General features: G+C 44.5%; 1 protein-coding gene across 1 annotated transcript; it reads left to right on the top strand.

Annotated features, from left to right (window-relative positions):
- Positions 1-862: 862 nt before the first annotated feature.
- Positions 863-2,787, top strand: LOC141638433 (transcription factor MYB114-like). The gene is made up of 3 exons (XM_074447844.1): positions 863-1,133; positions 1,344-1,473; positions 2,033-2,787. The coding sequence occupies exons 1-3, from the start codon at positions 1,031-1,033 to the stop codon at positions 2,355-2,357; spliced, it is 558 nt and encodes a 185-aa protein (XP_074303945.1). The 5' UTR covers positions 863-1,030; the 3' UTR covers positions 2,358-2,787.
- Positions 2,788-21,333: the final 18,546 nt, after the last annotated feature.

The following is a 21,333-nucleotide window of genomic DNA, read 5'->3' as shown; positions in this document are numbered from 1 at the left end:
CATTCAAATATTTTAATTTTAAAATTTTAAAACAGACCCGTGAATTTCACGGGTTTAAAACTAGTTAATTCTAATTACTTGTCAAGATCTACAAGTTTATGACCATAAAAGACGTAGTCGAGACGAGCTAATTGGTTATGCCAGTTTTTTTTGTCAAGTTTACAAGACGATCTTTTTGGCGATTATGTAGTTATGTAGTGTGTACTCGTATTAACCTCAATCAAAAGGATTCATTACCTTTCCTTCTCTAGCAAGTATTGGGTAAATAATAGACCAATTTCACCCTGTCCAGAAATGCTAACTATTGAAGAAGGGTAGATGAGTGCATGAGAGGGGTGTGTGTTTGGCTGCTAATACATACACCAACCACTTTCTAAACTACAGAAATTCTCATTTAAGACGGTTGTTGGGTTTGTGCCTTGATTCTGTTAACCGCCGCTTCGATTAACTATGCGGGGGTCATAAACCTCTACCTAGCAGTCATACCGTCTGAATCTGTAATCTGAAAACTCCTCACATATCAATAAAACTCTCTCCCTTCTGCCCTGTAGACGTAGCTAACACACCGTTAGTGAACCACGTAAATCTGTGCGTTTGTCTCTTTATTGTTTTTATCAGTTCTTTCTTGCTTCTGTTATAACAACGGTATATCCGTTTTAAGCTTAAACTGATCAAGTATCATACAATAAGATAAAAAAACAGAATGTATTGAGATTGCACAAAGATTTGTCTCATCTATGCAAATAGGGTGTTATTTAACACGTTTTATTCTTAAAACGGATATATCTGTCTTAAGGAAGACCTATCGTCTAAACTAACACCATGAATATTAATTACACCACCCAACATGTGATCTTCTCATATTTCATAAATTTGTCCACTTTATTATATGCTTTTCACTTTACCTCTCTTCCTTACTACATATGACTACGTGACATTAACAACTAGATTGTGAAAGCTTGCAAATAAAAGATCACCTAAAATAATAAATAAGCTTCTTCATAACAATAACAAGTAGGGGTAGTCATCAATGGCTATCAAGGGTGCGTGGACGGCCGAGGAAGATAAGAAGTTGGCTGACTACGTCGAAAAACACGGTGCTAAGAAGTGGAAAACTATGGCATCCAAAGCTGGTATACCTCTACTTCTTTGATTATATTGAATTTCAGTACCATCCTAATTAACATAAAAATTCATAACTTGAACGTATGACATTCGAAATTTGTAGTATATCTCTGTTTATATATATTCAATTTGGATATCACCTTGATTATGAGACGAATCATATATATTATGTCAAATTTGTCGATGAAAAAAATGATAAATTTCTCATTATTTTGTAGGATTGAATAGATGCGGGAAGAGTTGCAGGCTAAGATGGTTGAATTACCTTAGACCAAATATTAAGAGGGGTAACATTTCTAGTGAAGAACAAGACTTGATTCTTAGACTTCACAAGCTTCTTGGTAATAGGTACCTTTTTTGGAATTTAGATCCTCTCCATTACCTTCTCTCCATTTCCTCTCTAATACAACCATATTTTAATATATTTTCTCTCACCATCCATTAAACCTTTATTTTTATGAAACGATTACAAGCGTTGGATCATTACAATATTTGATCCCGACCGTTGATAAGAAATGGATGTCCATTTTAATGAGTCGTAAGGTCAGTACAATTAAATGACAATATATTTTGAAGAAATGGAGAGAATCCGGACCGCCTTTTTTGTCTCTATTTTACTTCATGTCTTCCAATTTCCGGTTCCATTTTAATGAGTCGTAAGGTCAGTACAATTAAATGAATACGTTATGATCTCTTTTTCATTTTACATAATCTTAAAGCAATGTAACAAATTTGTATCTGTTCTCTAAGTACATTTTAAGAATTTGATACTAACCAGTTGATTAGAATATTTAAATCATGTATGTATATTTTGATAAAAACTTGAAACTTATTCAGTTAATAAATAGAAATGGCCATTCCTATGCGACTTAATTTACTTGAGTATTGTGGTTACATACATGTTAAGGTGGTCTTTGATAGCGGGAAGACTTCCAGGAAGAACAGATAACGAGATAAAAAATTACTGGAATTCTCATTTGAGCAAAAGAGTTGAGAAACAAGGGAGAAAGACAGAAAAAGGAGCTCCGTCTGCAACAATTATGGAGGAGGAGAGTAATAAGGTTGTAAAATCAAGTGCCATGGAAGAAAGTAGAGAAGAGACAGTAGAAAGTGAGGATACTGATGGACTTAGCGGCTTTGAAATAAATGGTTTAATTGATTTTTCGTCGCAAGGGAATTGTGGTATGGACTGGGTTGATGGTTTCTTTGCTTTAGATGAGCTTGAGTCTTGAATATAATGTAGTCTTAAATTGCCGCGATTTGATGAAAAAACATCTTCAGTGAAGCCTAACTGTTTTGTTTATAGTGTCTTAGCGGCGCAAATTAAATTTAACTGTAATATACTGATTAAAACAGCATAGCGAATGATCGAAACAGGTCAAGTACATCCGTACCTTTGTTTCACCTACAATGTTCTACTAATTCTGATAGAAGAATGAATACAACATTATCCGACTGCCTCAAAGGCTTTTGCTTATGGCGGATACTTTACCTTTCAAAAAGGTGTTGCCTGATTTCAGTAGATTAACAGACAATTTTTTTAGTTACAAGTAGACCAGTCTCTAACTCTCTATGAGGACTGTTTTTACCAAATTTCCGAAATGTCGTGTTTGACCACGGAAAGCAAAAACTCTGTTTCTTATTTGATCTGAACATCTTCTGAATCCTATCAACTCATTGCTCCTACGAGCCTTGCATTTGCACTTGAATGCCTAAATTCGTTTTCATGTTTGACTGTTTGAGTCCAAAATAGGTGCCTGTGTCGTCGTTTCCTTTTTCATTGAACTGATCGCAAACGGAAATACTAGCATGTATGTTGAAAGAAGAGAACATGTAACAAACTTAACAAGAGAGAAAATCATAAGTGTCTCTCAATCACGATCAGGTCGAAAACTTAAACTTACAGTAAAGATAGAAGTTGCGCACTTGCGAAATAAGTCTCAAGTCTAAAGAAAAACATCAAAGATAGAAACAAGTTCAGTGAAGAAAAACATCAAAGATATTTATTTCTCCACGGACTCGCGATGAACCCTGGCGGCATTATCAACCCTTCCCATGGTTGGGTCATCCCTCAACACACGCCCGAAGGCCACCTCTTCAAATTTGGATTTCAACTCTTCAAGACGAGTCTTCCTTTTGTTATACCGCCTTTAGCCCCAACGAGCGGTCTCGTACGAGGTATGACTTTCTCCCCAATGAAATGTTCATATGCACCCTTGCAATCAGTCACTACTAGAAGCCTCTTCACAGCCGATTTGTATGATGAAAATGATTGTTTTGTGAAATCTTACCAAGGAAGGTTGCATTTTCATGACGATGATTGCTCACTTGAAATGCAAGGCTCCCTCGAGTCAAGTGAGCAATCATTGTCGTGAAAATGCAACCTTTCTTGGTAAGATTTCACAAAACAATCATTTTCATCATACAAATCGGCTGTGAAGAGGCTTTTAGTAGTGACTGATTGCAAGGGTGCATATGAACATTTCATTGGGGAGAAAGTCATACCTCGTTCACATCAGCGCTCGTTGGGGCAGGCCGTATAACAAAGGAAGACTCGTCTTGAAGAGTTGAAATCAAATTTGAAGAGGTGACCTTTCGGGCGTGTGTTGGGACGACAACCATGGCAAGGGTTGATCATGCCGCCCAATGTTCATCGCGAGTCCGGAGAAATAAATATCGATATTTATTTCTCCCCGGACTCGCGATGAACATTGGCGGCATGCCCTTGCCATGGTTGGGTCGTCCCTCAACACACGCCCGAAGGCCACCTCTTCAAATTTGGTCTTCAACTGTGCAAGACGAGTCTTCCTTTTATTGTACCTTCCCCAACGCGCGCGGTCTGAACGAACTATGACTTTCTCCCCAACAAAGTGTTCATAAGCACCCTTGCAATCAGTCACTACTAAAAGCATCTTCACATCTTGGACTTCATCAGCGACAACTTGTGACATTGCCTTGCATTTCAAGTGAGCAATCATCGTCATGAAAATGCAACCTTCCTTGGTAAGATTCCACAAGACAATCATCTTCATCATACAAATCGGCTGCATAAGCGACATTTTTGCCCTTCTTTGACATATCGGTGTACAACTTGTGATGCTTTACATTCTGGATTTTTCTTTTTTGGCAGGCTCAATCACAACAGGTTGTCTACATGAATACATGATATCAGAACAAAAATAGTGTCATACAAGCAAAAGATAGACATGTCAGACTCCTAACAACGAAGTGGCAGCTAACTTACTTCACTTCATACCTTTAGTAATCTAATGAGCCTTACATAGTCCTTCAAATGAACTTAAATAACCTCAAACACTAGTATGAAAGAAAATCAATCTAAAGTTTCTAACCTACCCGAATTCTCATAAGCACACCTCATGTGATGCCAAACAAGATAGTATATTTAAAAAAGGAACACTTGCACTCAATTCATCTATAAACTTGTACATTTTCACCAAAAGTGCATTCTTACCTAAACATACACACTACATAAAGCAAAGCAAAGCAAATCAAAATAAAAGTAATTGTATGGGAAAAAAAGGTTAGTCAGAATAATGAATTGATGATAGGGCGTCACCAGCTTAGTCTATAGACGAATAATGAGGTAGTAAGAATGCAGTTTTGGTGAAAATGTAAGTTTATAGATGAATTGAGTGCAAGCGTACCTTTTTTAAATATAATATCTTGTTTGGCATCACGAGGTGTACTTATGGGAATTTCGGGGAGGCTAGAAACTTTAGATTAATTTTCTTTCATCGCAATAAAAATATTGCGATGAAATTTGCATCACAAAAAAAACGTAAATATTCGTGGAATTGAAATGACTACTATATGGTACTCCCTCCATTCAACTCCACTTTGCATGTTTCTCTTTTACACACTATTCACAAGCGGACATTCAACTTCAATTTTCTCTCGATACATAAGTTAAAATATATTCATGTGAGATCTTATTTGATTCGTCTTTAAGAGTACATTAAAAAAATCTAACTTTTATAATTTTTGCAATTACGTATCTAAAGATATTTACCTCGTAAAAGTCGCGTTGGCAAACGTGATAAAGCAAACATGTAAAGTGGGGTTAAATGGAGGAAGTAGTAATTTGAGAGACCCAAATTTGAACTAGGTTGGAATTGATGAGCAATTCCAAATTCTAGGTGTTTCCAAACACGTGAAATGTGTCAATTACGGAATTCAATTCCAATTCCAAGTTTCCAAACATACCATAAAGGTATTTGGAAAAGTTGGTGCAAATTAAGGTAAAAATAATGAAGCATAAAAGAAAATGTCATTTGAAGGATTGAACCCTGGCAAGGTGGCAAAGGCGCACAACACAAATTTGCATATGAGTAAAAACCACTAGACTCAAGTGAATAGCCTGTGTAAAAGTGGAAGAATAGGTATATATTGGGCTTCAACCCAACTAGCCCACTAGCACACTACCTGTATCCGCCCATGTCCCTTTGTCTCCGTCAATTGTCATCCTCTAGTTTTGGCACAAAGACCAAGGAGAGGAGGCCAATTACTAAAACAATTGGACTACTACATTGTGTGTGAATGATCAAATTACTCATCAAATTCATCCTTAAAATAGAAAAGACAACAATTGACTTAGGGTAAGATTATTGGTAGTCTTGAGATAAAGACTTTGGTAAGTCTTGAGACAAGACTCACTCAAGACTACCAATAATCTACCCTAGTCTTTACAAACACTTAACAAAGTCTTAAGTTGAGTCTTAGAAATCCAAGACTCAACTTAAGACTTTGACTTTGGGTGAGTCTTGACCCCACCTTAAAGAAAAATTATCCAATGGGTGAACATGTGTCCTTTCTTTTTGTTAAAAAAATAAAGTGGAGTGAAAAAGTAGAGTCTAAGGTGAGTCTGAGATGAGTCTGAACAATAAAGAAATAATAAAAATTAGTGGAAAGCTGATGTGACAGAGTCTTAAGACTTGAGAGGGTCTGACTGATAATCTCACCCTTAGACGCCCCAAAATAAGATAGGAGAACAAATAACCGGGATGAAGGGAGTATACGTTAATATACGAGATTACAAAAAATTTCAGCTACTTTTGTGAGTTAAGCGTTAAAAGGATAACAAGATTTATCAGAAGAAAATAGAGTAGTGATGTAGGAGTTTAACTTATGTTAAGGACCTAAGCTATGCAAATTTTTTAATATTAGGACACATACAATTTCCATCAATTCCGTACCAAAAATCATTTTTCCTACTCGGTACGCTTGCTTGAAAAATTCTTGTGTCCCTTCTATACTCCTCCTTACACCTAATCCTTTATAATATTTCATTTGGTCGATTGTCTTTAGGTGTAAGGAAGACAGTCCTCCCGAAGAAAACAAGAATTTATCATGCTTGTTTAATGAAAATTTTCTCAACATAGAACAATTCCCATATTATTTTTCTCTGTCCATGATAGTCATATACGAGTAGCTCTTAGTTTTGTTCATAAAAGTCATCATCAGTAGCCACATAAAAGAAGCCAAAATAGTTGTACTTGATAACGAATCAAGTCGTTTGATGAGCTTATACGGGTTTTGAACTGGTCGTTCCCAATGTTTTACACATTTTGCGTCGGATTGAATTAAATCATTTAAAGAAATGGCCAATTCAAGTTGGGTCATTTCATGTATGATTTACATATTGAAATCAAGTACGGAGTATCATTAATTCTACCATTTACCATCTAAGATTCAATGACCTCCATTAATTCTAGCACTTACTATCTACAATTATCATTATCTACCATCACCGTCTCTTGGCTCTCATATACCGGCTCTCTTCTACTACCATTTAACACCTAGCTACCATCGTCTACCGTCTACCATATTCCACAATCATCGATCTACATGATATATAAAGTTGTAAATTCAAAGAATCAACAAGAGAAAATAGTCTTTTATTGAAAATTTGGAACGCTTGATTTATTTCTTCTACGCATCAAATTTTATGTTTGTTTAAACTGATTGATCTCCATATAGGATTGGATTTTCAGATATAAACTAGAAACACAAAAGCGAAAAAGGTATACTTACAAGATGATTTGATGGCTCATCAAGCAACAACGAAAATGCGTGGCTTCTTAAAAGTAATATTTGCAGATGCTACTCTACTTTTCTGATGACCACCTGTGACACAAGATTATTCAGCATACAGCAGCAGAACCATTGAGAACTCAAAAGATTATTCAGCATAAAGCACTAAAGAATAAACTTCAAGAATGTAAAAGAAAGTTAAGCTAGACAACATGTGCTTAGAGGGAACATGCAAATATACAGCAGTAGTTCAATCAAGCCTAACAAGCGATGAGATAAATAAACACTATATACCATCTTCGAATAAACACAATAATATTGGTTGGGAAGTAAATGATCTTTTGAACGGCAAAACCGTTTATAAATTCATAGTATTTGGTACTTCATCCGACTCAATATTGTTTAAAATCTGAATCAAAAAAAAAAAAAAAAAAAAAAAAAAAAAAAAAAAGGAGAAACGAAAAGGCCGCGCACAGCCGGCAACGACAACACCCAACCACTCACCACGACCCCACCGCAAACACCAGATCTCAGATCTTTAAAATAAATGAGAAGGAGGAAGTGGGCGGCCGGCAGAGGAGACCACCAACAACAATGTTTTCAGATCTGAAAAAAAAAAAAAAAAAAAAAACACAGAGGCGCGTGGCAGCGGCGGCTAGTGCCGAGGGAGGCAGAAGATGAGAGGTGGTAGGCGAGGCGGTGGCGGCGTCGGGAAGAAGGGTGGTGGTGGCGGCGGGATGGGAGGAGGAAGAGGAGAGATTTAGAGGTTTAGAGTTAGAGAGATAAGTGGGAGTGAGGGAGAACTGAGGGAATGAATGAAATTAGGGTTTGTTGGGGTTTTATATGGGCTTTTATTTTCAGAAATAATCTTAGCCATTGATTTTGTTATAATTTAATAAACTTTTGATTAGACTCACACTCGCCAAGAAAGGTGAACTCATTTGAACCAATTTACATATATATATATATATATATATATATATATATATAAATGATCCTAGGTGAGACTCATTATGGCGAGGCGGCCAGTCTCACCAAATTACTACCTTGGATGATTTGCATTATACATGATACCGATTTTGTAATGTTGACCGAAAAAAACAAGGATGAAAATTAAAATTGACAAAGAAACTTTTCATTTGGTCCAAAACACTTTCTCTCTCTAATCTAAAAAAAAGCCCAAATACCTTATTCTCTCTAATCTAAACAAAAGGCCCAAATTCTTTCCTTCCAAAAATAATGAGCTTTCACGTTATACAAAAACACTCAATTTGGGCGTCGATTTCAAAGATGCGATATCATCAAATTTGTGAGACGATTTCATCAAATTAATCAAATTCTGACAATCAAAGAGGCGAATTCATCAAATTAATCGATTTCTTAGAAGATTTCGAGGTAATTTCCAGGTAATTTCATATTATTTGATGAAAAATTGATTTTCTTAACTTCGTTCATTAATTGATGATATAATGATCAAATTTGAACAAAATCGAACTGTTTTGTAAATTTATAAGGATCAAAACCTGAAGTATTTCGTTAGTTTAGGGTTTGAATTCGATCAAAACTGAGCAATTGAGCAATTTCGGCATTCGCGGTGTAAAATTTGTTGATTTTGTTAATTCATTCATTAATTGATTATAATTCATTCTGATGGGGCATATTCTGCACCGCTGACCAAGTCAACATATTGAGCAAGGTCAAGGGTATCCACAGCAAAGCCAACGATTCAGACAGTCTAGCCGATGGAGCCCATCGGCCTGTCACCTGGGTCTCGGCCAGACAACTAGCTAGCCGGGGCACATATCCGCGTACTCATATCCAAGACCCTCGGCGAGCCTGCCACGGGTCCATCGGCCGAGGGTACAACGGTCTTTCCACCTGATAGCCACTTGGCCACTTGGCCACTACGTGACAAAAGGTGAATGCCTATAAATACTCCTCAACCTCCATTGAGGAAAGGATCCACAAATTGACCTAATAACCACTATTCATCTGGTAATATCTTCCTTATCTCTCTACAATATACTCTTAGCCAAGTTACAACAACTTCTCTCTAAGTTTACTGACTTGAGCGTCGGAGTGAGTACGCTCGGCCAAAGCCGAGCCCTCAGTTTGTTCATCGTTTCAGGAGACCGAGGAGGATTCAAGCAAGGACATCATTCTACTAGCTACGAGTGGTAACAAATATCCGCTCTGGAATTACACCCTGAACAATTGGCCCAAATCGTGGGAAAGACACTAGAAGCTAGTCACATTCATTCCCAAACAACAAAAACAAAAACACAAAAAAAAAACCCACCCAAAAAGCTAAGAAGATGTCGAAACAACAAGTAGTCGTGACCGACGAAACCGAACTACACCAAGATGATACATTTCACCATTCTCGGAGTAGTAACCCCTCCACCTGGAGTAGTCCAACCTAATTCGAATGCCGATAATACCGGACACACCGCCGCCCGCCAACCAGGTCACCATCATGGGACAAAAATGACGTAGCAAAATCCGAAGACACTCCCGGACCTAATGGGAGTACACCAGCTCACCACACAGCACGCCGATACGAGCGGCGAGAGCCGGTCCAGAGACCAGCGTGACTCCAAGAAACTTGAACGGAGCACCGCGTAAGCACTTATCAAGACGCCGGAGGAGCCCAAAGTGGTCGTGGTAAACATAAGTCCTTCTCGCACTCGGGAGAGGACATCGCCGCCGCAACACCGACGAGGCACACCCCGGGGGAACCAGCGAAGCCCGACTCAGGAGAGTCGGAGAAGAAGCCCAAGCCGGAGAAGGAGTCCTTCCCGCTACGAGGAGAGAAGCCGGACCAGGAATGCGAGGAGTCGGTCGCCGCGTATCATCCGACACGTGGTCAAGCAGCCCCTCAGTGATTATGTCCTTGACACCGCCGTGCCAACTAGGCTGAAGTTGCCGGCGTTCACATACAAAGGAGATAGCGACCCAACCGACCACGCCGAGGCTTTCGAGTCTTACATGTCGGTATGGGAGCAGCCCGATGAAGTCTGGTGCCGAGTCTTCCCGACAACTCTGCACGGGATGGCTCAGAATTGGTATAAGGGGCTTCCCGACGGCTCGATATACTGCTTCGCCGACCTAAGGGACGCCTTCGTAGCCCAATACTCTTGCAACAAAAGAACGGCCGTGGAGACGTCGGACCTCCTAACTATCAAACAAGAGGAGGGCGAGTCTCTACGAAGTTACGTGAAGAGGTTCGACGGCAAGGTTCAGCAGATTCGGAGATCAACCCCGAACCGGCGGCTTTCAGACGATGAAGGGCCTCCCAAAGGGAAACTTAAAAGACGAGCTCATCAAGCACGGGGTTTGGGCCTGGATGCCGCCAGAAAATGACCGATCGTGCCATCAAAGTAGAAGACTACCACAAGACTGGGTAGGCCCAGCGAGACGAGCCCTCGTAAAGAAGAGCGCGGGAGGACAAATGCCTGATGAAAGGCGCCGCGGCGACAATAGGTCACGGTCCGATAAGTCCGCCAGAAATGTAACTCGGCGGACGGGGAGTTCGCACCATACTACCGAAAGCAAGACAATGATCACACCCCCCGGTTGTATCCGGCTGCAGGTCTTCGCCCGAGCAAAGCGAAGGTCGAAGTGGGAAAGGCCCCCTAAGCCAAGGGGCGACGGTGACACAAGCCAATCTCGAGTACCACGGCTACACCGCCACTTAACAAACGATTGCCGACATCCGAAAAATGCCATTGAGGAACCGATCCTAAGGGGAGCCTAGGCAAATATATTGCCGGGAGGTCAAGAACAATGATGCCGGGGATCGAATAAGAAACCCGTCTTAGAACGGAAAGGAGTAATTAATGTCGTCATCGGGGGCAACGAGAACGGCGAGTCCACTCGTGGGTACAAACGGCACCTGAATGAGCTATATCAAGCCATCAACTTTGTGCCCAACTTAGCAACCCCCGCTTCCAACATCCCCGATATGACCATCGGGAAGAAGGACTACGAAGGAGTCGTCGCTCCTCACAGCGATCCACTTACAGTCCACCTGGACATAGCCAACCACTTGGTGAAGAGGTGCCTAATTGACACAGGCGCTTACACAAATATTATGTACGGAGAATGCTTTCTTAGCCTCGGTCTGAAGGTTGAAGACTTGACCCCCTGCACCAGCCCGTTATACAGCTTCTCTGGGGCCGGCATGGTACCCCTGGGGTCAATCAGGCTGCCAGTAATGTTCGGAGAGCGAGGTGCAGCCAAGAACGTTATGTCGGAATTCGTGGTCATTGACGGTTCATCCGCCTACAACGTCCTCATAGGCCGAGACACCCTGAGTGAGGCTGACGCGGTGATGTCCATCCGGGCTCTGACATTGATGTATGTCTCGGACCGGGGGGAAGCGCATAAACTCGTCTCGAAGAGCGAGAACGATGAGGTGGTGGATATCCAAGTATCCGCCAGAGGGTGCAACCTGCAATCCTTCAAAGCGGCGAAGAAATCAGAAAAGGGGAAGAGCCCATCCTTACGACAGGATGGCGAACACACGGATACCACCGTCGGCATGGTAGAGGGAGCGGAGACCGAGGAGGTAGAGATTGACCCAGGCCGCACCGTGACTATCGGTGTCGACCTGGAACCAAAGTTCAGAGCCGCTCTCCTAGATCTGCTGAGGGAAAACAAAGACGTCTTCGCCTACTCAGCGGCCGAGATGCCAGGCGTGAGCCGGGAGGTAATCATTCACAAGCTAAACGTACTCCCCACCGCTCGCCCTGTCAAGCAAAGGATGAGAAACTCCTCAGCCGAGAAAGATGACGCCATCAAAGCCGAGGTAGATAAATTACTAGCAGCGGGCTTTATTATGCCTTGTACTTATCCTGAGTGGTTAGCCAACGTCGTGATGGTGAAGAAATCATCGGGGGCATGGAGAATGTGCGTAGATTTTACCAACCTTAATAAAGCATGCCCCAAGGATTGTTACCCTCTCACCTCGGATAGATAGCTTAATCGACGCCACGGCAGCTACACCATCCGAGCCTGCTGACGCCTTCTCGGGATATCACCAGGTATTCATGGATGAGGAGGACATGCCTAAATGCGCATTCATCACCGCGAACGGCACATACATGTACAAAATGATGCCGTTTGGTTTGAAAAAACGCCGGTGCAACGTACACCGATCGGTGGACAAAGTATTCCAAAGTCAAAAAGGGCGAAACATTGAGGCTTACGTCGACGACGCTATTGTGAAAAGCAAGTCCGACAAATGAGCACCGGCCGATTTACGGGAAACGTTTTGTTCACTAAGGAAATACAAGATGAAGCTCAACCCAATGAAGTGCAACTTGGTGTCCCGGCGGTAAATTCCTCGGTGTACTCGTCGATGCCGGGGCATTGATGCCAATCCGTGATAAAGTCCAAGCAATCCTAAATCTGCGGAACCAAGGAATCGAAAAGAGGTTATGATGCTGACCGGGAGAATGGCGGCTCTCGCCCGTTTCATCTCTCGGTCAGCCGACAAAAGCACCCCATTCTTCAAAGTGTTGAAAGGGAATAAAGACTTCAGCTGGGGGGAGGAACGCAGCGCGGCTTTCAAGCAACTAAAAGCTCATCTTCGGACTCTCCCAACTCGTCCCGGCCGATACTAGGGGAGACGCTATACCCGTACATAGCGATTACCTCGGCCACGGTCGCCGCCGTGATCATCGGGAAGAAGACAAACAAAGAACACCCAATCTACTTCGTCGCCCATACACCTGCCGCCCGCCGAGAGAAATTACCCGCTAATTGAGAAAGCGACTTTCGCCGTCGTCATTGCCGCAAGGAAGTTAAAACCCTACTTCGACGCTCATCCCGTGATTTGTCCTAACCGACCAGCCTTTGGAAAAAGCTTTGGAGAAATTCGAACAATCCGGTAGGCTTATCAAATGGGCGGTAGAACTCTCCGGCTTCGGCATTCAAGACAAAACCAAGGCCTTCGATAAAGGGGCAAGCACTTGCAGATTTCCTGGCCGAATGCACATATCAAGAAGAGCCAAACCCAGGCGTATGGGAGGTTTTTACCGACGGCTCCTCCACGACGAACAGCTCGGGAGCCGGCATCCTCATCATCAGCCCAAACGGAGACGAGTTTGAGTACGCCTTGAAATTTACCTTCTCGGCCTCGAACAACGAGTCCGAATACGAAGCGGTGATAACCGGAGTCGAGATGGCCAGAGCCGCCGGAGCAGAACACATTGTGTTGAAGACGGACTCACTTTTGGTTACTAACCAAATCAGAGGAGAGTTTGAGGCTCGGGATGACGGGATGGTAAGATACCTGGAAAGGGTAAAAGCTGACATAGCAAAATTGAAATCTTTCCAAATCCAATGTGTCCACAGGTCCGAAAACAACCGAGCCGACGCTCTCTCAAAACTTGCCACCAACCGTCAAGAACGTCACCAACCGTGCTTTGGTAGACATCGAATGCGAAGAGCATCACTGAGACCATCGGCATGGTGGGGGACGTGGAAGCCGAGACGACGTGGATGACTCCGATAATGAAATACAAACTCACAAGTGAGTTGTCGAATAACCGCAATCTCTCGGCTAAGCTCAAAAGGATCGCCGCCAGATACTTGGTATTCGAAGGGGAACTGTACAGAAGGTCCGTAATAAGACCACTCTTGAAATGTGTCGGTCCGACCGACGCAGAGCTAATACTGACAGAGATTCACGAGGGCATATGCGGACACCACATGGGGGCAAGAACACTAGCTCACAAAGCTCTCCGAGCCGGCTACTTCTGGCCCACCATGCTTCAAGACTCCAGAACGAAGACCAAGAGGTGCACGAACTGCCAGATGCATGCCCCGGTAATACATGCTCCTTCCCGAGACCTACAACCGGTGCTTAGCCCCCTTCCTTTCGCACAGTGGGGGATGGATATGCTAGGGCCGTTTCCAACGGCCTCCGGAGGAAGGAAGTTCTTGATTGTCGCCGTTGATTACTTCACCAAATGGGTTGAAGTCGTAGCAAGATGCGCAAAGACCACGGGCCGTCGAAAGGTAATCCGGGAGAATGTTATAACCCGTTTTGGATTGCCCCAAGTCATGGTATTTGACCACGGCCGAGAATTTTGGAGTGACCTGATAATGAACTGGTTAGAAGAGCTTGGCATCAAGTATGCGTACTCCTCCGTCTGCCACCCACAGAGCAACGGACAAAGGAGGCGCCCAATAAGACAATCCTCAACGGTTTGAAGAAGACAGTGGAAGACCTTAAAGGAAGATGGGCCGATGAGCTACCCGGCGTTCTGTGGTCCCTACGGACCACCGAGAAAGAAGCAACGGGGTACACTCCTTCCACTTAGTCTACGGATCCGGCGATCCTACCAATTGAAGCGACGGTGCCAACATTCAGAACGGCTACCTTTAACCCGGTCGAAAATGAGGAAGGCCTTAAAGCCTCCCTGGATCTAGTCGAAGAAAGCCGAGATACAAAGACGCCTCAACTTGGCAAAGATACCAAAACCGGATGAGAAGAGCCTACAACCGAAGAGTCCACAAGAGGGACTTAAAAGTAGGAGATCTAGTCCTAAGAAAGTCGGCCGCCACCAATAAAGGAAATATTCATGGTAAACTAACGGCCAACTGGGAGGGTCCCTACAAGGTGGTTGAAGAAATGAGGCCGGGTACATATCGGCTGACAGACATGGAGGGTGTGCCTTTGATGAGCCATTGGAACACCGACAACTTAAGAAAGTACTTTGTATAATGGCGGAGGTGTCCAAACCTAATGTGGACACCCCAACGCGCGATCATAAATGAAGAAGCAACCAAGTTTTCCATCCAAGTGCTTGTCCCCTCCATAATTGCCATCCAAAAGAAGAATTGCTATCGAGCCATAACCCCAGTTACCTCGGCAATTGGCCGAGAGCGACGGGGACACAATGACCGGTACGCTAGAAGAATTGCTATCGAGCCATAACCCCAGTTACCTCGGCAATTGGCCGAGAGCGACGGGGACACAATGACCGCCGACGCTAGAAGAATTGCTATCGAGCCATAACCCCGTTACCTCGGCAATTGGCCGAGAGCGACGGGGACACAATGACCGGTACGCTAGAAGAATTGCTATCGAGCCATAACCCCAGTTACCTCGGCAATTGGCCGAGAGCGACGGGGACACAATGACCGGTACGCTAGAAGAATTGCTATCGAGCCATAACCCCAGTTACCTCGGCAATTGGCCGAGAGCGACGGGGACACAATGACCGGTACGCTAGAAGAATTGCTATCAAGCCGTAACCCCGATTACCTCGGCTAATTGATGGCCGAGAGCGACGGGGACACAACGACTGATATGCTAGAAGAATTGCTATCAAGCCGTAACCCCGATTACCTCGGCTAATTGATGGCCGAGAGTGACGGGGACACAACGACTGATATGCTAGAAGAATTGCTATCAAGCCGTAACCCCGATTACCTCGGCTAATTGATGGCCGAGAGCGACGGGGACACACCGACCGGTATGCTAGAAGAATTGCTATCGAGCCATAACCCCAGTTACCTCGGCAATTGGCCGAGAGCGACGGGGACACAATGACCGGTACGCCAGAAGAATTGCTATCAAGCCGTAACCCCGATTACCTCGGCTAATTGATGGCCGAGAGCGACGGGGACACAACGACCGGTATGCTGGAAGAATTGCTATCGAGCCGTAACCCCGATTACCTCGGCTAATTGATAGCCGAGAGCGACGGGGACACATCGGTCAACACGTCAAAGACGTTACAGTTAAAGACATGCATTCAAACTGCCTCGGCCATACCAAAGGTAAAAACGAAGGCACTCAATTAATAAAAGACAAGACAAAGAATTGTGATCAAAAACTCGGCCAGGCCAAAGGCCAATAGGACAAACTTTGTTAAAAATGATCAGAAGAAGAATACAGACGACGGCCGTCCCCATAGGGGTAAGCCTAAACACAACCTACCAAGAAAGTTTTTACAAACAAGGAAAAGAAAAGCAAAAGATTACAAAGCATATCAATTGAAGCGCCAAAAGATGGCAGGGAGGAAAGGCTCAATAGTTGGCCCCCGAACAGCTGAGGCTATCCGAGATGCCGGGTGAGTCTGGTGACGACCGCCCGTCTCCCTATGCCTGTTGCTGCCCTCCATCGGAAGCAGCAGCATCATCTTTGGTAGCCGGCTTTGGAGAAGGCTCGTCATTCCCGGCCGCCTTCAGCCTCTCAGTCTCCTTTCCGGCCTCCTCTGCATCATAGGCCGCCTTGGCCAACGCTATCTGAGCCGCCTTCGCCGCCTCCGCCTTCTCGGCGGCCGGCCGCCCGGCAGCTTCAGCCATCTCATCCAGGAGCTGGTCATATTTATCCCACGGGAAAGTGCCGTCGGGGACGAGCTTTCTTATTGCCTCCTTGGCCTGGTCCCGGAATTGAACGCACATTTTAGGGAGGAGATCATCTTGAAGCATGTCAATATCCTTCTCCTTTTGAGCAAGGATAGCCTGTGCGTCCCTGAGCGCCTCCGCCTGCTTCGGAAATGATCCTTCCACTCATCCCTCTTGGCAACCACGGCGTCGTAGGCACCCTTATACCTCTCCACTCATCCATCATCTTGGCCGTGGCGCCATCGCCCTCCTCAACTTTGGCCCTCTCGGCCCCCAAAGCCAGCCTTCTCCGCTTCCTCCGCACGCTTCTCGGCAGCAAGGAGATCCCGCTTAGCCTTCTCGGCTTCCCCCCTCGCAGCAGAGAGATCAAGTTTAAACTTTGCGATCAATGGCCCAGATTGGGCCATGGTCCTTTCCTGCTCCGTGATGTGGGAGCCGGCTAGACGGATCCACTTCCCCAACTTCTTGTATATTCTCTCACCCTCCGCCACGAGCTCGGTGGGAGGAATTTTCTGAGCCGAGGAGTCAACAAAGTGATATTCCTATCACCCGCCTTCTCAATAGCCTCCTCAGTCGCTTCCCGATTGCTTAGTTCGCCGAACGCCGTGCCGATGGCGGATCTACAAAAATTTACACGGAGCGTCCATGTCACCATGCATTGACACATCGAAAAGTCTGTCATCGGAATGCCCAACGAATCCTGGCTAAATCCGAACCACAAGTTAGATCCGTACCAGTTTGGGCCCTCTTAGTGGGAGGGCTGGTGGAGGCAGGCTTCTCCCCGGCAACGGTGGAAGCAGACGGTGGGTCTTTCCTCTTCTTCGGAGAAGGGACCTTAGCAACGGTCACCTCCTCCTCAGTAATATCGACGACCTCCACATGATCCTTTTGGGCCACCGGGGTCGAAGAGGGAGCTGGCATTGATACCGCCGCCGATTTGGACGCTGCCTTCTTTGATCTCTTCGGCACGCCTCCGAGAACCCGTGCCTGGGCCGTCTCCCGATCCAACCCCCTCGTCTGCTTTTCCATGATTTCGTTGGGGGCTAGCCTGCGATCCTTCGAATCAGCCGTAGGACACCGCTGGACAACCTTCCCGTCCTTATCAAGCCCTAGCCTCTTCAAGTCCTTCTCAGACAGATCCCGCCCAAACCGATCTGCAAGAAATCAAACAAGAGTTACATAAAGGAAGTAAAACAAGGCTCTGAAAAAGGAACATAACAAGCAAAGGTGGGCCTCACACCGACCCCACTCACCCCAGTTGAGGGCCGGTATGAGGCCGACGCGGCATAGCAGCTCATCCTGAAGAATAATCTGAGTCGGGGGCAGCCATCCCTCCTCAGCATCAAACAGCCGCATTGCCCGCCTCTCATCCGCAGTAAGAGGGACGAACGAGGCATCCATCTTGACCTTGCTACCCCGGGAGATGTGTTTCTCATACTCTTCCCGGGTCTCACACCGCAAGTAAACGGGGCTCTGGAAAGACCGAGGCAATGGGTAGTCCTCCGGCACTTGGACGTACACCCATCGCCCTTGCCAGTCTTTGCAAGAAGTAAGTTTGTTCACGGAGACATAGCCTCGCTCCGTCCGTACGCTTATACCACCCCACTTTGCCGGATTTTGAGGCCAAGACTATGTAGGCGGCGGAATAAGTTAACCGTTGGGATCTCCCCCCTAAAGAGACAGATCCACACAAAGCTGACTATCGTCCTCATGGCCAACGGATGCAGTTGGGCCACGGCAACGTTCATAGCTTTGATGATGGCCATGACGTGTTCATTCAAAGGAAACCGGAGCCCATACTCCAGGTGCCTGATATGCACGCCGATGTGACCCGGGGGAGGACAACAGACCGCCTGACCCTCCTCAGGGATAACAATTTTATACCCCTCACCGAGGAAGAAATGACCTCCGAAAAGAGTCTCTCCGGAGCTGCTTGCGAATTTGTTTGTGAATGCACGGTCGAGGCCAGTCGTGCAGGCCTCACCATGATCCGGGATAGTTGTCCTCCCACCATCAACGGGAGCCCTCTCATCATCGTCATTAACAACATCAGCATCATCCTCATCCTCCAACTCCTCCGGGAGGGGCGGATCAACTACGGGAGGAGGAGACCTAGGGCCCCGAAACCTTAACGGAATAGCCTCTAGTATCCCCTCCTCGTCAAAACGCGACGGAGAACCCCCCGGCGCAGAAGTACTAGTCCCAGCATCGACAGAGGACATATTCGCAACAATTACTAACGAAATAAAAGAAAATTTGTTTGTTTACCTCAAAGAAAAACACTCGCCGGAACGAAGACCGAAGATTGGAAGAAAAGAAAGCCCTTGAGAGTTTAAAGAGATGAAGATTTTGGGAGAAAATTTAGGAAAATTTGAGGAAATGAAAGTAATGGCCAAAATCACGGAACAACTGCCCTATTTATAGGGAAAAGCCCACAAAGAAGGACCAATCAGAGCACAACCCATGAAGCGTCAACCAATCAGCGAACAAACACGTGTCAGACATGCAACCACGGAATGTCAATCGTTGCAACAGTTAAATGTCAATCAATGCTACAGTGACCAAGCGTATTCAACACGCCCATTCACATCTCTTCGCCTGTTCATCTCCCTCAACAAATTCCTAGGTACCTGCTCTCCGCCGGCCACATGATCGACCAAGCCAGGAAGCACGGCCGGGGCAATCAAAAATAACCGGCACTCTCAGCCCTGGTCTCGGCCAGCGTCACATTCTTTCCCACATCGGATACCCTTTACGCATCCATGTGGAGGGGGGATATGGTACGGCCTAACAAGAACCACGCCGATACATCAGATGAAGCCGATACCAGAAATTTCGCAAAAATACTTACGCAGAATATACGCTCAACATACATCGGAGCCCATACCACGGCATAGACTACGCTGGGGGCAAATTGATGGGGCATATTCTGCACCGCTGACCAAGTCAACATATTGAGCAAGGTCAAGGGTATCCACAGCAAAGCCAACGATTCAGACAGTCTAGCCGATGGAGCCCATCGGCCTGTCACCTGGGTCTCGGCCAGACAACTAGCTAGCCGGGGCACATATCCGCGTACTCATATCCAAGACCCTCGGCGAGCCTGCCACGGGTCCATCGGCCGAGGGTACAACGGTCTTTCCACCTGATAGCCACTTGGCCACTTGGCCACTACGTGACAAAAGGTGAATGCCTATAAATACTCCTCAACCTCCATTGAGGAAAGGATCCACAAATTGACCTAATAACCACTATTCATCTGGTAATATCTTCCTTATCTCTCTACAATATACTCTTAGCCAAGTTACAACAACTTCTCTCTAAGTTTACTGACTTGAGCGTCGGAGTGAGTACGCTCGGCCAAAGCCGAGCCCTCAGTTTGTTCATCGTTTCAGGAGACCGAGGAGGATTCAAGCAAGGACATCATTCTACTAGCTACGAGTGGTAACAAATATCTGCTCTGGAATTACACCCGGAACACATTCATTAATAAGGCTCAAATTGACGTTGCAGCTTTAATTTCAATGGAGATTACGGACATTACAATAACTGGTGATAATACTGCTGTTGAAACAGGTAATCTCCGTTTTTTCGCTATTTTATGAAGCTGTTTTGCTATTCTCCTGATTTTGTGAATATGTGAGGTTATATTGTGAATCTAAGAAGTTATTTCGTAAATCTGAGAAGTTATTTCGTGAATGTAGGCTATAATCAATTTCGCCCTACTTATTATGGTATTAATGCTGATGTTGCAGGTCTAACTCCTGATACTGCAGCGACTCCTGATAATAGTGCTATTACAACAGGTATTCTGTTTTGTCCCTATTTTATGAATTTGAGACGTTATTTTGTTCTGGTTTTGTGAATCTGAGAGGTTATTTTGCGAATCTAGGAGCTAATTTTGTGCATCTGAGAGGTTATTTTGAAAATATAAACTGGTCTGGTTTTGTGAATCTGAGAGGTTATTTTGCGAATCTAGGAGCTAATTTTGTGCATCTGAGAGGTTATTTTGAAAATATAGACTGTTCTGGTTTTGTGAATCTGAGAGGTTATTTTGCGAATCTAGGAGCTAATTTTGTGCATCTGAGAGGTTATTTTGAAAATATAAACTGTCTATAATATCCTGAAACTTGGATCGTGGGAGAAATTGTTTGACATTGTCTATTTTGTGAATTAGAGTGCTTATTTTGTGAATATAAGAGCTAAATATAATATTCAGAAAACTTAAAAATCTTGTAATTTTTCATCACATAAAATTTCGCAGGTTCATGGCTTTCGAATTAACTAAACAACAACATTCAAAAATAAAATAAACCGAAAAGTTTGAAAAATTAAACAAGATATGATATTTGTTTAGTTTATCAATCACCCCTATTTGTTCGAGGCAATGCACATAGAGCAATATTGATATAGCTATAGGTGCACCGTTCATCCGCATCACGAGTGATCTTCCTGCCTGTTTAGATGAATATGGGACTCTTCTACATATTGGAGTGTAGTTAAAATATTTTGAATCAAGCCTTGATGCTACCCATAGAAAGGGCCCCGAACTCGGGAATAGGTAGCCACCATTCGGTCTTGTACGCCCAAATTGCTCGAACTTCTCCCGCAACTTGAAAGCCTTTGTTTTGCAGCTAGTGTCATTTGTGCCAAATTGAATTAGTACTAATCCCATAAAATGACAAGTCTGCCTGCACATAACAGGCACCAAAGACTCTATCTCATAACCTTGGCTCATTAAACAATCTGCCAATTTAGAGAGGTCAGGACAAACATACTTCCCTTTTTTAT

The sequence above is a fragment of the Silene latifolia genome, unplaced genomic scaffold (assembly GCF_048544455.1).
Source record: "Silene latifolia isolate original U9 population unplaced genomic scaffold, ASM4854445v1 scaffold_20.1, whole genome shotgun sequence".
Lineage (NCBI taxonomy): Eukaryota > Viridiplantae > Streptophyta > Magnoliopsida > Caryophyllales > Caryophyllaceae > Silene > Silene latifolia.
This window is presented reverse-complemented; position numbering and strand designations above follow the sequence as displayed.